General features: G+C 36.6%; 2 protein-coding genes across 4 annotated transcripts in view; one reads left to right on the forward strand and one right to left on the reverse strand.

The window, feature by feature from the left end:
- LOC117333374 (Fanconi anemia group J protein homolog) overlaps window positions 1–8,181 on the forward strand; it is a 51,483-nt gene extending 43,302 nt beyond the window's left edge. The window contains 6 exon segments of the mRNA XM_033892640.1: window positions 464–891; window positions 893–1,560; window positions 1,754–1,817; window positions 2,881–3,006; window positions 5,072–5,238; window positions 5,734–8,181. Coding sequence (XP_033748531.1) covers window positions 464–891; window positions 893–1,560; window positions 1,754–1,817; window positions 2,881–3,006; window positions 5,072–5,238; window positions 5,734–5,775 — 1,495 coding nt within the window. The 3' untranslated portion in view covers window positions 5,776–8,181.
- Window positions 8,182–11,293: 3,112 nt separating this feature from the next.
- The window catches only part of LOC117333376 (acyl-CoA dehydrogenase family member 10-like), a 34,445-nt gene continuing 28,926 nt past the window's right edge, over window positions 11,294–16,812 (reverse strand). For 2 of the 3 annotated variants that reach the window (XM_033892641.1, XM_033892642.1), the window contains exons 19-22: window positions 16,539–16,711; window positions 14,008–14,151; window positions 13,189–13,266; window positions 11,294–12,298 (exon numbers count right to left, since the gene is read on the reverse strand). In XM_033892641.1, coding sequence (XP_033748532.1) covers window positions 12,143–12,298; window positions 13,189–13,266; window positions 14,008–14,151; window positions 16,539–16,711 — 551 coding nt within the window. In that variant the 3' untranslated portion in view covers window positions 11,294–12,142. Of the gene's footprint in view, window positions 12,299–12,584; window positions 12,742–13,188; window positions 13,267–14,007; window positions 14,152–16,538; window positions 16,712–16,812 lie in introns of all 3 variants that reach the window. The other variant, XM_033892643.1, reaches the window with a different exon arrangement.

A 16,812-nucleotide genomic window follows, 5' to 3' on the forward strand; every position in this document is an offset into this window, starting at 1 on the left:
GTGTATTGAGAACGTATACTATATATCATGGAGAGATGTGTCGCTTTGCACATGTATCGATAGACTGATACTTGTCTCAATGAACGCACGCGCTTTTATAGCGGTTCGTATCCACACATAACAAAAAAGAAAAATGTCTGCCCGTCCTTAGATACGTTTTTTTTTTTTTTTAATCTCAATTAGATGCTTTATAACTTGCACTGTCAGCTTTAAGGAATTGCTGTTGGATCAGTTTCACAACATGAAAATGATTTTGGCAACCAAATGGTATATAGATCTATCATAGGTTGTTTCAAATTCAGTTCATGGATTTGGGTCAAGGTCACAGTTACTATTCTTAGTAGGGTCTGGTAGGGGACATTAGCAATACCCAGTACAACAAATTATGAGAGAAGGAAAGGAATCCATGTAATGCTATAGAGTTCTTTTTATAGGTATTCAATTGTTTTTGTTTGTTTTTCAGTCCAAATATGTCATTCATTCCTGGAACCCCTGTCACTCCTGGTCCTCAAGTCTCCCTGTCCCACCTGTCCCCAGCTACCTCCACACCAATATTAAAACAAGCTGCTAAACCGAAGAAGAACTTCTCAATCTTCACGCCAATCAAGCCAGGCAAGGGCATTGTCAACCAATCAAATCAAAGCTTGCAAAGCACCAATCAGGAGGCATTTAAGTTGATATCACCAACAGAGGCCAGTCAACAGAGCTTATACAATCAAAATGAAGGGGAAAATGTGGCAACACCAGTTATACTACCTGGAACCAATGAGAACTTAGAGACAGTTGTGTCGACGCCAAATCACAAAACAAACCTCAGCCTTACCTGTACAGACAGGCATGGTCAGCATTCTTCCCAACCGACTCCCAGAAGGTCCAAATAAAAGTCAGGTTTCGGCAACACTATCTAATAATAGCATGGGGGACTCGACAACTAGACAGGATTCCTCCACCAATCAGAGTGCTTCTAGCCTCAATCTATCCACTGAGAAAGTGTCGGACAAAAGTAGGAATGAAATCAGTGGAAACAGTGAAGAATCCAAAAGCAGTAAATTCTACAAGTTTTGTAAATTGCCAGAAAAATCATTTGACAAAGTTGTGAATAAATCTGGAGAGTGTTCGGACTTGTCTTCTAAACGACCAACAACCCCCAACTTGTTTGATGCAGACACACAGGCTGATGATGAGGACTCTGTTTGTAAACCAATCACAGATAAAACCAAACCGACACAGTATAATGATACGAAAATAAAATCTGAAACACCTTTAATTCGGAAACCCATCTTTAGAAAAAAGAATAACCCAGAATCTGGAACAAAGAAAGAGGACATGGACAAGGAATCCAGCGAGGATGACTTTAAAGTGAAGCATAGATCTGTATCTGGGAATGCTGACACTAATTGTCCAGCAGATAGGTCAAAGGTCGAGGAGGAGGAGACGCCACTGAAGACAAGGAGGCGAGGAACAAAACGCAAAAATTATAGTCGGTCGAATACTTTAACCAGTAAACGCTCCAAAGGAGTCAACTTCCTGGACAATATAGACAGCTCTAAAGAAAACCTTGTAAGTAGATTTCCTGTACAGTACATTTCAATTTGATGGAACAAGATTTTGATAATGATAAAGCTCTAGTCTAAATTCATTACAGCCAAGACCAGTATGTAATAAGAATGAAGATAAGATTGTAGTTTCTGTCGGAGCAGTAATACATTATGTTGAAAGATATTTTCCCTTGACCATTGATTCTGTTTTACAGCCATCCGTTCAGTCCAGTTTGTTATGTGGCAACTGTGGAAAAGTCATCATTCCAAACCTAATAGGTCAGTATTGATGGGCAGGTAATAATACAAAATAGTGGAAAGATGAAATGGAACCAATTACCACATAGTGGGAAATTTTAGCCTTCATAAAATTTGGCAAATCGGTCATGAAAACTGAAAGTTAAATGTTGGTGGGTTAAAATTTGGCAATTTCCCTTAAATCTAGGGTTTTAATTTGGCGTTGAGCATATGTATTACCTACCGGTATATATAGATAATAACGTTATGTCTATAATCCTATCCATGTTGATTAAGTGTGTTATATAGCATTGATCCTCTGTCTCAGAACCAGAAACTATGTTCATGCAGATTTGCTAAGTAGCGTTTATATGAGTATGTGTACAAGCAACAAAGACAACGAGAATTTAATCAACCGTATGATATCGTTGTGGTCATCTATTGTATGATGTGTATAGGTACAAGTAAGTTTAACAATGAGTCTACAGGTGAAGTGTCAACATCAGTTCATTGAATGGTAAGGGTAGATGGTTTTGTTTTCTCAAAAATTAATTATGATGTGGTATATGTCATACTTGTATTGCTATACATGTATCGTGAGTAGTTGTTCACTAGCTATTTGTACCTATCGGCATTTTGGCCAACAGTTGCCAGGCAACAACCAACAATATGCACCACTCGAAACTCTCGGAAGTTATCAAAGGTAAATAACGGTCGGAACAGAAACTATTGGTGAAATTGAATTTTTCGTGTCTTTTTAGTTGGCGGTGTAATAATTTGACGGGATAAATTTTGGCGATCTATATATGGACCTGCCAAATTAAAGCCCCTCTAAAATTGCCCGTTATACGGTAATTGATGAAAAAATTGAAAAGACAATTTATAAAATTAAGAAATGATGGGATATTCATTGTCGTCTTGATTGAAAATTTACTTGGATATCTGAAAGTAACTCTGATGATTTGACTTTAATCCAGTATTCACTTTCGTTATTCGTTCTTGGGTATTTGATTGGGAGTTAACAGTTGTCATAGGCTTGTTTTAAGTTCATATAAAAGACTTGAAAGCCCAAAATCAAACTAAAATGTATTGTTTTCTTCATCAGATTTTGAGAAGAGATGGAGAACTCCTTGTTTCCTGAAAGGCCTGTCGCATCAGGAGAACGCTGAATATATCTACTGTGTGGTCACCAAACTAGACCAGCTTTGTCCTGTAGAAATCAATGTAGAAGGTAAACTCTGGTTATTCTCACCAAATCAGTACTATCTGTAAATATTGGATGTCACCTTGTCTAAAACTTATTTAGGAAAGACATTCATTGATGTCCATAATCAGAGGCCAAACAGTGTTAAAATTTTCTGATTATCCAAGAGGCCAGGGTCTTTATTTGGTTAAAATTTATAGATCACAGAGGTCAAATTAAAATTTATTTGTTGATGATCACAGGTCATATGTATTAAAATTTATTTGTTGAAGATCACAGAGGTCATATGTATTAAAATTTATTTGTTGGAGATCACAGGTCATATGTATTAAAATGTATTTGTTGAAGATCACAGGTCATATTAAAATTTATTTGTTGAAGATCGCAGAGGTCATATGTATATAAATTTATTGGTTGAAGATCACAGAGGTCAAATGTATTAAAATCTTTAATGAACTTCTGAATAACAAAGTTACCCAATCCGAGTCATATTTGGCATGTAGCTAATAGCATATAAGATGGACTATCAAGTTTGTACATACAGGTCCTTCACTTACATTCAATGGTCAGATGTACTAACTTCACAAAAAATCTTATGATATTGTGACATGTACATGTAACTTGCTGGAAAAAAAAGTATTCACCAACTTTTAAAGTCATATGAAGAAATTCTTTCCTTTTTATTTCAAAGTTGTGAAATGATAATCCCTTAAATAAATTAGGGATACATAAAACTTTTTAGTTCAGGGATGATAAGATTATTTAGAAATACAGGCCCATAAGGCCTCTTGTTACACTATTTGGTTGCTCTTACCCAGTAATGTTTATGTGTACTGTGATACTGTAGTATTGGAAACCTTATTTCATCTTTGACCATTTCAGGTAAATTCCATGTCATTGATTAATAATAACAACACTAAGTGTTAGATCTATCTGGTCAGGTATGATATCTAAATAACCTAATTATCCTGTACAGGTATTACAATGACCTCCACATGGTCAGGTGAGATATCTAAATAACCTAATTATCCTGTACAGGTATAACAATGAACTCTACATGGTCAGGTATGATATCTAAATAACCTAATTATCCTGTACAGGTATAACAATGAACTCTACATGGTCAGGTATGATATCTAAATAAACTAATTATCCTGTACAGGTATTACAATGAACTCCACATGGTCAGGTGAGATATCTAAATAACCTAATTATCCTGTACAGGTATTACAATGAACTCTACATGGTCAGGTGAGATATCTAAATAACCTAATTATCCTGTACAGGTATTACAATGAACTCTACATGGTCAGGTATGATATCTAAATAACCTAATTATCCTGTACAGGTATAACAATGAACTCTACCTGGTTAGGTATGATAACTAAATAACCTAATTATCCTGTACAGGTATAACAATGAACTCTACCTGGTTAGGTATGATAACTAAATAACCTAATTATCCTGTACAGGTATTACAATGAACTCTACCTGGTTAGGTGAGATATCTAAATAACCTAATTATCCTGTACAGGTATAACAATGAACTCTACATGGTCAGGTATGATATCTAAATAACCTAATTATCCTGTACAGGTATTACAATGAACTCTACCTGGTTAGGTATGATAACTAAATAACCTAATTATCCTGTACAGGTATAACAATGAACTCCACATGGTCAGGTATGATATCTTAATAACCTAATTATCCTGTACAGGTATTACAATGAACTCTTCATGGTCAGGTGAGATATCTAAATAACCTAATTATCCTGTACAGGTATTACAATGAACTCCACATGGTCAGGTGAGATATCTAAATAACCTAATTATCCTGTACAGGTATTACAATGACCTCCACATGGTCAGGTATGATATCTAAATAACCTAATTATCCTGTACAGGTATTACAATGACCTCCATATGGTCAGGTATGATAACTAAATAACCTAATTATCCTGTACAGGTATTACAATGACCTCCACATGGTCCAGTGAGATATCTAAATAACCTAATTATCCTGTACAGGTATAACAATGAACTCTACATGGTCCAGTGAGATAACTAAATAACCTAATTATCCTGTACAGGTATAACAATGAACTCTACATGGTCCAGTGAGACTGGATGTTGTGTACAATACCTACGCTGTCGAGGCTGCTGTAAAGGAACAAAGAAAACAAGATCGGACTCAGAAATTATTGGTGCCCATATTGTTAGTTCATCGCAGGACAACAAGTTATACAGTGTAGGACAGGTACTTGCATACAAAAGACCTCTTGTAATACAAGTTCTCGTTAAGATATTTTAAGGTTTCCATTGTGGCTGGTATGGCTTTTGTACAAATTTAAATATTATCATATTTTAACTAAATTTATCAGATATGTGTATTACAGTATAGCTAAATTTAATGTGGCTTCCATTAGTACAGAGGAGCCCACTTATTTGCATATCGCTACCATTTAAATTAGCTGTACTTTTAAATTAGCAGGTTGACTTATGTAGAGCTATCTTCATTTAAAATTAATAAATTTTGATGTTTCCAATCTGTTTTAACTTTTAATACATAACAAATAGTCTTTTTTTTTCTTTTTTCTTTTTTTTTTAAATATGTTGGAATAAATTATTTTAGAATTCTAATGAATCCATACAGAAGATGGATGAGGAAGAATGGTGTATATCATTTAAGTGTAGGATTTCTTACAATATTTTATAAATTGCTTCAACAACTCGTTTTTTTTTTTCATTCCAGACCTGGCTTCTTTCATCTGAAATAAAAATCAAGGAGGGTTAGAAAGGAGTCCAAATTAGGATTTTTCCTGAAGATGTAGACTATATTTAATGTGTGATCATCTACGTAAAACTAAAAATGAACATTTTTCAAGGTGTGAAGGTCACATTGGTTTATAGTGACCAGAATCACATTCACAGTGTATTTCAAAACTGATGCACCTATTTATGAAGAGGAGAACAGTCATAGCACAACTCCACTGTTCCTGGTTATAGTCCTGTTTCCAATTGAATATCAAATAAATTATTATACCTTATGAGTGTTCATCTCTAGTCCAGATCACTACTCGGAAGCTGTGCATCGGAATTGTGTTCAGTCTAATGCTGACATGCCTAGCTAGACAGCACAGTTATGATTGGGTTGCTGAGCACAATTTCAGTATTTTCTGTTATCTAAGCTTTGCTTACAAAACTTGTTAAATGTGTTTTAGATTAAAAACAACAACCATTTCATTTATGCCTAAACCAAAAATTTGACGAATCACAATACAAATGGCTATTCTGATAGGTCAATATTATAGGTTATATCATGCTTATTTCATCAGTTTAATACACCTGTCAACACTTACTCTATAGTACAGCATCCTCAATCCTTCTGGCTATCATTACTCTATAGTACAGCATCTTCAATCCTTCTGGCTATCATTACTCTATAGTACAGCATCCTCAATCCTTCTGGCTATCATTACTCTATGGTACAGCATCCTCAATCCTTCTGGCTATCATTACTCTATAGTACAGCATCCTCGATCCTTCTGGCTATCATTACTCTATGGTACAGCATATATCCTCAATCCTTCTGTCTATCATTACTCTATGGTACAGCATCCTCAATCCTTCTGGCTATCATTACTCTATGGTACAGCATCCTCAATCCTTCTGGCTATCATTACTCTATAGTACAGCATCCTCAATCCTTCTGGCTATCACTACTCTATAGTACAGCATCCTCAATCCTTCTGTCTATCATTACTCTATAGTACAGCATCCTCGATCCTTCTGGCTATCATTACTCTATGGTACAGCATCCTCAATCCTTCTGGCTATCATTACTCTATAGTACAGCATCCTCAATCCTTCTGGCTATCATTACTCTATAGTACAGCATCCTCAATCCTTCTGGCTATCATTACTCTATAGTACAGCATCCTCAATCCTTCTGGCTATCATTACTCTATAGTACAGCATCCTCAATCCTTCTGGCTATCATTACTCTATAGTACAGCATCCTCAATCCTTCTGGCTATCATTACTCTATAGTACAGCATCCTCAATCCTTCTGGCTATCATTACTCTATGGTACAGCATCCTCAATCCTTCTGTCTATCATTACTCTATAGTACAGCATCCTCAATCCTTCTGGCTATCATTACTCTATAGTACAGCATCCTCAATCCTTCTGGCTTTTAATTTTTGTTAGTTTGGAGAGATCCCTTTCAAACACAGTACTTTCTGAGTGACCATGATTAGACAATGTTTCATTTTAATATTTTTGTTGAGTTGGACATAATAATGCATTTTATTCAGCCTTGGTCAAAGGTATAACTAAACAAAGCCTATAATAGACTTATTAGACGTTTCCAAAACTTACCATGGCAACACAATCCTGGCTTTTGATTGTTCTAACTTTTGATATTGGCTATTTCAACCAAATTTGTTATACAGAAGAATTAGGGGATGCTGAACATCATTGTATAGGTTTTGTTGCTATGACAACCAAGCTGAAGCACAAAGTGACTTTGATTGGTCGATTATGACCAAATTTGGTGTATAGGGCTATAAGGGGATGCCAAACATCACTGTATAGACTTTATTGCCATGCAACAATGCTGATGCAAATAGTGGATTGTATATTTAGGTGAATTAGGCACATAAAATAAATATTGACCTCTGATTGTTGACATTCAAATATCGTTTGAAATGGGGATTGAAAATCTATTGTTTCATTTGAAAGTTTTTCAAAACTGCAGATTGTTGGTTTGTTTAATACAGATAGTTTACGTACTTAGATTCAATCGTTTTGTTGTTTTAACATCTAATAACATAATCATGATAAAAAATTGTAACTTATTTTCAAATGGAACTCATAGATATGGTACAATTAGTTTTTCTATGAGGGCATAGTTACCATAGTTACCAAGACTTGGGATTCTTCCTTAATCCTGATTTGTTGATTCACTTTTCCTAACATTTGTTGTTATCGTTTTCTATGATTATGAACTGTTTCTGGTAAACACTGAATTAACTGAACATTCCGTTATGAATTTGTTATAGAATTCCAATATTATGTTGAGGACAATTACTAAGGGATGTTTCCAGTGATTGTAACAGGAATTTGTTTTATGAGCATGATACATTGGTTTGTAGATAATTTTATGTGTACATAAGAGATAAACTGATCATTTCCTAATCAGAGTTGAGTGCTTTTTTAACTTTAAAATGAAGAGGTCATTAGGAGTTATCTCTTGGTAAGCTTCTGCTTATATCACAGCACAGCAGGAAAATTTCTCACATATTTCACAAGGTTATCCCACGGTTGCTAGGGAAAAGATAAATTGGTCTCGCAAAGGGAGTAAAGACCGCTGGCAAGGGCAATATGACACTGCAATTCTCCCAATAACATAACGCCATCAATTTTGATGCACATTTCAAGGAGCATTGTACATGTAGATGGCATGGTGAAAAACTTTCTTAAAAACTTACATTTGCCTGCAAGTACCATAAGTGAGAACAATATTCAAATAGGGGTCTGTTCCCCCGAACAGGGATATTTTAACCCTCATGTAAGAGTTTGACTAGCTTTTCCACTCGGGTTCAGATATCCTTGTCTTTAGAACAGACCCATGTTAGATTCTATTAATCTCTCCTGTTGATATTTTTGTGTTCTTCAGTAGGAGCCGCAGTGGCCGAGTGGTTGAAGTGTCTCGACACCTCTGGGTTGCGAGTTTGTAACCATGTGGGGCAGTTGCATGGTACTGATCGTAGGTCGTTGGTTTTTCTCCGGGTACTCTAGCTTTCCTCCACCTCCAAAACCTGGCACGTCCTAAAATGTTAATATGACGTTAAACAAAATAAACCAAAACCATAAACCAAGTGTTTTTCAGTAGGAAATAGAGAATATCTAACAGTATCTTCAGTAAAACCAATCAAAACGAATCATCGTTAATTATTTCTTAAATATATTTCAATTGTGTGGATAATATATTAGCCACAGGAGTGAAAGTTATTTGGTATTACTGAAGATACTGTTAGATATTTTGTTTATTATATTTTATAGCAAAATATACCGAGGCAGCTCAATCTCTCCCAATCTCTCTCATTGCGGTCCCTGTCAACATGACGGAGAGCTGTATATGCAAGTCTTGATTTTCTGTATTGTCGTTTGTAAGCAGTATTCTGATTAGTCAAAGCATACATATATAGATTTATTCTGACAGCATACATAAAATATGTACAGGATTTACATCTTTTGATTGTCAGCTCGTAATAAAGTTATTGAAATAATAAATAATTGTTTAGTTCACATCTTGATTTTCTCTTTGAAACAGTACTTTTGTGGCTGATTTTTCCGTTGTGTATCAAGTTTATATTCGAATTGTTTAATTGATATGGCATTTATAACATCAAATGGGAGACTATTCCACATATCCACAATTCTCTGCGTGAAAGAATATTTTCTGACATCTAATCTTGAGAATCCTCTATGTATTTTAAAGTTATGTCCGCGAGTGATTGGCCCTACATTTATGGAAAACAATTTTGTGACTTTCCCCGTCATATTTTTCGGAGATGATTTTATAGACCTCAATCATGTCTCCACGAGACCGTCTATATGCTAACGTTGGTAGAGACAGTTTTTGCAGACGTTCAGAATATGACGGCTTAGACAGAGCAGGAACTTGTTTTGTTGCTCGACGTTGAACATTCTCTATTGTTTCTATATGTTTCGCCAGATGAAGACACCTGACTTGGACTGCATACTCAATGTGAGGTCTTACTAAAGCCGTGTTTAACATTTTAAAGCTGTAAGGGTTCATGTACTCCATTGTCCTCCGTAATACTCCCATGATAGAATTTGCTTTGTTAACCTTTTTGCAGATATGTTTATTGAATGTAAGTTTATTATCTATATATGGTGACACCGATATCCTTTTCTGAGTCAACAAATGTTAAGTGTTGAGCACTTTCTTTCAATTTGTAGTTATTTTTACTTGGATCATAATTTCTTCTCTGATTAATGACTCAAGTATCTTGTAAACAACACTAGTCAAGCTCACTGGTCTGTAGTTGGAAGCTTCTTTACGATCTCCTTTCTTAAATATTGCCGTTATATTAGCACATTTCCAATCCTCGGGTAGTTTCCCTCTCTCTATGGATGTTTTAGATATTAACGATAACGAATGACTAATGACATTACAAGCCTCTTTGAGGACCCTAGGATGAACCATGGCCGGTCCCGGAGATTTCCAAATTTTTAATTCCATCAGTTTCTTTTTTACTGCTTCTGGTGAAATATTGGGTATAGTAATTGGTTCTACATCTATCATTTCTATCTCCGGCAATTCTCGATCGTTTGTCTGCATAAATATTGTTTGAGAAAAGTCTGTGAGTACACTAGTTTGTTCATCATCTGTTGCTGTAATATCCTCCTTATTTGTGCTTGTATATAAATTTGAAATATTAGACTTTATCGTTATTTTAGATTTTGCATATCTCCAGAACTTTTTAGGATTTTCTTTCACTTTCTGTGCTATTTGCATCTCATGGAGTTTTACTGCCTTCCTTGTAAGTGTCTTCACTTGATTCCTTACTTTACAATTCTGAATAGACTTCAGGATCCCGTGTGTACAGGTATTTGTATTAACATAATTTAGCCATCCTTTTTACTTTGATCAGAAAATATATACTAGCAAAAGTGATATTTTCATACTTGGAAGTAAATATAATTTTCCCTTCTTTTTAGAAATCCGTAATGAGATATCTTCCTTTTGTTTGTTTGTAACTTGTGACTTTTGATAATTATATAAAGAAATGCGATGTAGAACCTTTTAATTTTCTACCATTATTATATAAATCTATATATATTTTTTTTTGGGGGGGGGGGGTTTTTTTTTTTTTTTTTGGGGGGTTTTCTTTTAGAAAATAACACAATTTACTATAATTTTTCATCATATAATCAGTCTGTTGTCCAGTGAATTCGTCCATGTAATATTTTTGCATATGTCGCTAGTGTAATATTTTATCAGCTGTGTCAGTTAGAAATCAATTGTGATGTACATGTGATAATATAGACAATGATGTGATGTCATGAGTTGTGAATGACCGTCTCCATTTGATTAAGCCCTCTACATTTTGACTATAAAATCTGTCTAAGTAGAAGTTTTCTGAGTAAAATGATTAAAAAGTATCTTTTTGTTTCATTTCATGAGATTTTATGAAACACGTCTTAAAGTTGTGTAAATCTCATATGGAATAAAAACGCATTTAATATCCTATGTATTATTACTTTTAACAAACAAATATTTCTGTATATATCAAATTTTATTGCCTTTGTTTCTTATAAAAATATAACTGTATATACGACACTTCTTCCAGAGCAAGCATGGCACAAAAAGTGTAATTTTATATAAAATGTTAGGTAGAAAAAAGCATATAAATTAGATCATTATATTTGCAATTTCCTATTTCATTCAACAATATTTTGATCAATGATGTTTCCGTAGATACAAGCAGTTATGCATATCTCAAGTGTGTTGCAAAGTTCTGTGTAACCATGGACACAGTTTATATTCAGAATGCCCCACATATAAATTAAACTAATTATAGACACATACAGTCATACCATACTTTAATTATAGGATGCCAAGTTCTGTGTAACCATGGAGACAGTTTATATTGAGAATGCCCCACATTTAAGTTTAATTATAGACACATACAGTCATACCATACTTTAATTATATGATGATCACATTCACACTTGTATTATTAAATCTAAGTTTCCTTTTCATTTAGGGTACCATACACACTGGCACCATTTATATCACAGGCTGACGATATACAGTCGCTCCAATTTACACAGATTTAAATACAATGATCTACCAGTTAAAATCTTATTTTCGCTTACAGCTGGATTATCAAATCACATTCATTCGAATTACACCCCACCCACACAAGTACAAACATCACAATCTGCATTTTACTTTAAATCAATACAAATTATCTTCCTTTTAGTGATTTACCATTGTCTAAATAAACATGGATTACACAAAATCTCTCGATAGTGAATTTCTTAAATCAATATTCTTAATCCACACATCTATAAATGTATATTGTTTTTAACAAACACTATCACTCGGAAACCTGAAGTGTTTTTACAACTTGTTGACCTTGCTGGCTCGTCGGTATTCCAACCTAGCGACAGCGCGCCTGTGTACCTCATCTGGTCCGTCAGCTAAGCGCAATGTCCGTGCGTGTGCATACATTGCTGCCAGAGGGAAGTCAAGGCTCAGACCTGCACCCCCATGTACCTATATAATACAAAATTAAAACATACAGTAAAATACCACACTACTGCATAACTTAAGTTTTCAAGTTTGAGAAGTATCCTTCCAGAAGTTTAGGAAATAACAATTACCACAGACTTAAATATAAGTGGATCAGCAGCATGGTTAAGATTTCATTTGTACTGCATGGTATTAAAAAATCATTTGTCCCGCATATTAAATCTCTGAATAAAGGGTGACATTATAAATTACAATGTGTAAGCAAGCACAGGACAAAAGTGCCACAAGGAGGACAGCAATCGGTGCAGACCTGCAGTGTAGAATCAAAGTTTGGATTTCTTGTATTCGTATCTGGCAATGGCTCTTCTGTGGACTTCATCTGGTCCATCTGCCAGCCTCAGGATACGAGCCCAAGCGAACATACCGGCTAGGGGTAGGGAGTCATTAAGACCTGCAGCCCCGAATGACTGAAAGCGGCAACATGGGAAATAATCTACCACACGATATACTGAGTATACAAATTTGTTAAACATGTACATTTGAGGATAATTAAAAGAATGAATATAATTTCCAGTCATAAATAAAGTGAGTATATTCTCAATATGACTTCTGAATAAAGCCAAGGAAAAACTGGACAAATTTACAACTACATAAACAATAGCTGTCTGGTTTAATTTGTGGTAAATAAAAACTCAACTGAGACCACTAGGTGCTGTCAGCAGAATGAGACTACATCCGTCTAAACATGACAAGGTAAGTGTTTGCATGCTGATAGTCCAGTTAACAATGCTACGTGTAATAAAACTTGGTTAAAGGTTTGATTGGGTGGTGATGGGATGAGGTCAGCAATATTCTAACTAAACCATATCTTAGCTGTCGCGGTACCCTGGCCGTCACACCAACAGATACCATACCTGTATAGCCCGGTCTACCACTTTCAGTGCCATGTTTGGTGCAGCAACCTTTATCATGGCGATATCTGGAGCCGCAACCTGTAAAAAACAACAACAAAGTGCACAGTGGAGTCATCATTTAATGCTTTTACAAAGTAAACAAACTTATGAAAGGAACACTGATTTTTTACATTACACAAAACACGGCAAAACAATAATCATCAGAGTAACTGTCACCGTAAGTACATTGTTGTTTCCTTATTTATCCTGCCAGGGAATCGACGTCAACTTTAACCCCCGATAGGAAGCTTACTGTAGAACTATGAAATAGCTCTAGTTAGATACATGTCCTGAACTGTATTATTTTGAGTGGTATTACACCAAACATGAGTTTACTGCCAGATGAATATATACAATATGAACACTACTGCCGGATGAATATATACAATATGAACACTACTGCCGGATGAATACATACAATATGAACACTACTGCCGGATGAATATATACAATATGAACACTTTTGCCGGATGAATATATACAATATGAACACTATTGCCGGATGAATATATACGATATGAACACTAACGGTTAGTAACTTACAGTTCCGATTGTATGGAGATTCCCTTTGTTCCAATGATTTGGCATTATAGACTTCAAATTTGCATTACTTTATGACATATCAATATAAAATGTTTCGAGTCCTCAGTAATAGCAGACATATCTTGATTATATGATAGCAAAACCTATCGCGAATATTCTTTAACATTTATCTTTATTCTTATCAAAATGTAAATGATGCAAACTGTCTTAGATGATAGAACCAGCTTTGTAACCTACTTTGTTGCCGAAGTTGTCCATGATGTAGGCAGCCCTGAGCGTGAGCAGCCTAGCCTGTTCAATCTCTATCCTGGATTGTGCCACGTCGGCCTGAATGGTACCCTGGGCAGCGAGAGGCTTTCCAAAAGCCACACGTTCCATGGTCTGTAACAAAAACGTCAAACCAGGTCACTTCAAGAAGAAAAAAAAACATTGTAAATATTCTATTTTATATCTCAAATGTTCATTCTGTCTAAATTTTGTTTTAGTTTGATAAACATATCTACTATAATAGTAGCTAAAGCATTTACATCTTTAACAATAATCTGATGATTGTTTGTGAAAACCTATCTACTCTAGGAATCTATTCCAAAGATTCGAAGTCTCATATATGACCATGAGCTCCAGAGCTCCCTTTAAGCCACATTACTTGCACGTTAGACCATGACTTCCAGAGCTCTCTCTTGAACTCCCTTTGAGCCACATTACTTACACGTTAGACCATGAGTTTCATAGCTCTCTCTCTCTGCCTTCTCTTTGTGTCACATTACTTACACGTTTGACCACAAGTTCCAGAGCTCTCTCTTTGCCTTCTCTTTGAGTCACATTACTTACACGTTTGACCACGAGCTCCAGAGCTCTCTCTTGAACTCCCTTTGAGTCACATTACTTACATGCTTGACCATGACTTCCAGAGCTCTCTCTCTTGAACTCCCTTTGTGTCACATTACTTACACGTTTGACCATGAGTTCCAGAGCTCTCTCTTGAACTCCCTTTGAGTCACATTACTTACACGTTAGACCATGAGTTTCATAGCTCTCTCTCTGCCATCTCTTTGAGTCACATTACTTACATGCTTGACCATGACTTCCAGAGCTCTCTCTCTTGAACTCCCTTTGTGTCACATTACTTACACGTTTGACCACGAGCTCCAGAGCTCTCTCTTGAACTCCCTTTGAGTCACATTACTTACACGTTTGACTATGAGTTCCAGAGCTCTCTCTTGAACTCCCTTTGAGTCACATTACTTACACGTTTGACCATGACTTCCAGAGCTCTCTTGAACTCCCTTTGAGTCACATTACTTACACGTTTGACCACGAGCTCCAGAGCTCTCTTGAACTCCCTTTGAGTCACATTACTTACACGTTTGACCACGAGCTCCAGAGCTCTCTCTTGAACTCCCTTTGAGTCACATTACTTACACGTTTGACCACAAGCTCCAGAGCTCTCTTGAACTCCCTTTGTGTCACATTACTTACACGTTTGACCACAAGCTCCAGAGCTCTCTCTTGAACTCCCTTTGAGTTACAGTACTTACACGTTTGACCACGAGCTCCAGAGCTCCCTCTTGAACTCCCTTTGAGTCACATTACTTACACGTTTGACCACGAGCTCCAGAGCTCTCTTGAACTCCCTTTGAGTCACATTACTTACACGTTTGACCACGAGCTCCAGAGCTCTCTCTTGAACTCCCTTTGAGTCACATTACTTACACGTTTGACCACAAGCTCCAGAGCTCTCTCTTGAACTCCCTTTGTGTCACATTACTTACACGTTTGACCACAAGCTCCAGAGCTCTCTCTTGAACTCCCTTTGAGTCACAGTACTTACACGTTTGACCACGAGCTCCAGAGCTCCCTCTTGAACTCCCTTTGAGTCACATTACTTACACGTTTGACCACGAGCTCCAGAGCTCTCTTGAACTCCCTTTGAGTCACATTACTTACACGTTTGACCACGAGCTCCAGAGCTCTCTTGAACTCCCTTTGAGTCACATTACTTACACGTTTGACCACGAGCTCCAGAGCTCCCTCTCTCTACCTTCCCTTTGAGTCACATTACTTACACGTTTGACCATGAGTTCCAGAGCTCTCTTGAACTCCCTTTGAGTCACATTACTTACACGTTTGACCACGAGCTCCAGAGCTCTCTTGAACTCCCTTTGAGTCACATTACTTACACGTTTGACCACGAGCTCCAGAGCTCTCTCTTGAACTCCCTTTGAGTCACATTACTTACACGTTTGACCACGAGCTCCAGAGCTCTCTTGAACTCCCTTTGAGTCACATTACTTACACGTTTGACCACGAGCTCCAGAGCTCTCTCTTGAACTCCCTTTGTGTCACATTACTTACACGTTTGACCACAAGTTCCAGAGCTCTCTCTGCCTTCTCTTTGAGTCACATTACTTACACGTTTGACCACGAGCTCCAGAGCTCTCTTGAACTCCCTTTGAGTCACATTACTTACACGTTTGACCACGAGCTCCAGAGCTCTCTCTTGAACTCCCTTTGTGTCACATTACTTACACGTTTGACCACGAGCTCCAGAGCTCTCTCTCTGCCTTCCCTTTGAGTCACATTACTTACACGTTTGACCATGACTTCCAGAGCTCTCTCTTGAACTCCCTTTGTGTCACATTACTTACACGTTTGACCATGAGTTCCAGAGCTCTCTCTCTGCCTTCCCTTTGTGTCACATTACTTACACGTTTGACCATGAGTTCCAGAGCTCTCTCTCTGCCTTCCCTTTGTGTCACATTACTTACACGTTTGACCATGAGTTCCAGAGCTCTCTCTGCGCTGCCAATTAGTCTCATACAGTGATGGATTCTCCCTGGACCTAAACGTCCTTGAGCAATCTCGAACCCTCTGCCCTCTCCCAGCAGAATATTTGTTAATGGTACTTTCACATTTTCAAAGATCACCTCTGCATGGCCAGCTGTTTATTTATAACAAAAGATAGCAGATTTGACATTTATCTATGTCATTAATTCTTAGTTCATCCATCTACAACTAGCCAAAATGTCCCGTTCACTCTAC

Source organism: Pecten maximus, chromosome 8 (assembly GCF_902652985.1).
Source record: "Pecten maximus chromosome 8, xPecMax1.1, whole genome shotgun sequence".
Taxonomy (NCBI): domain Eukaryota; kingdom Metazoa; phylum Mollusca; class Bivalvia; order Pectinida; family Pectinidae; genus Pecten; species Pecten maximus.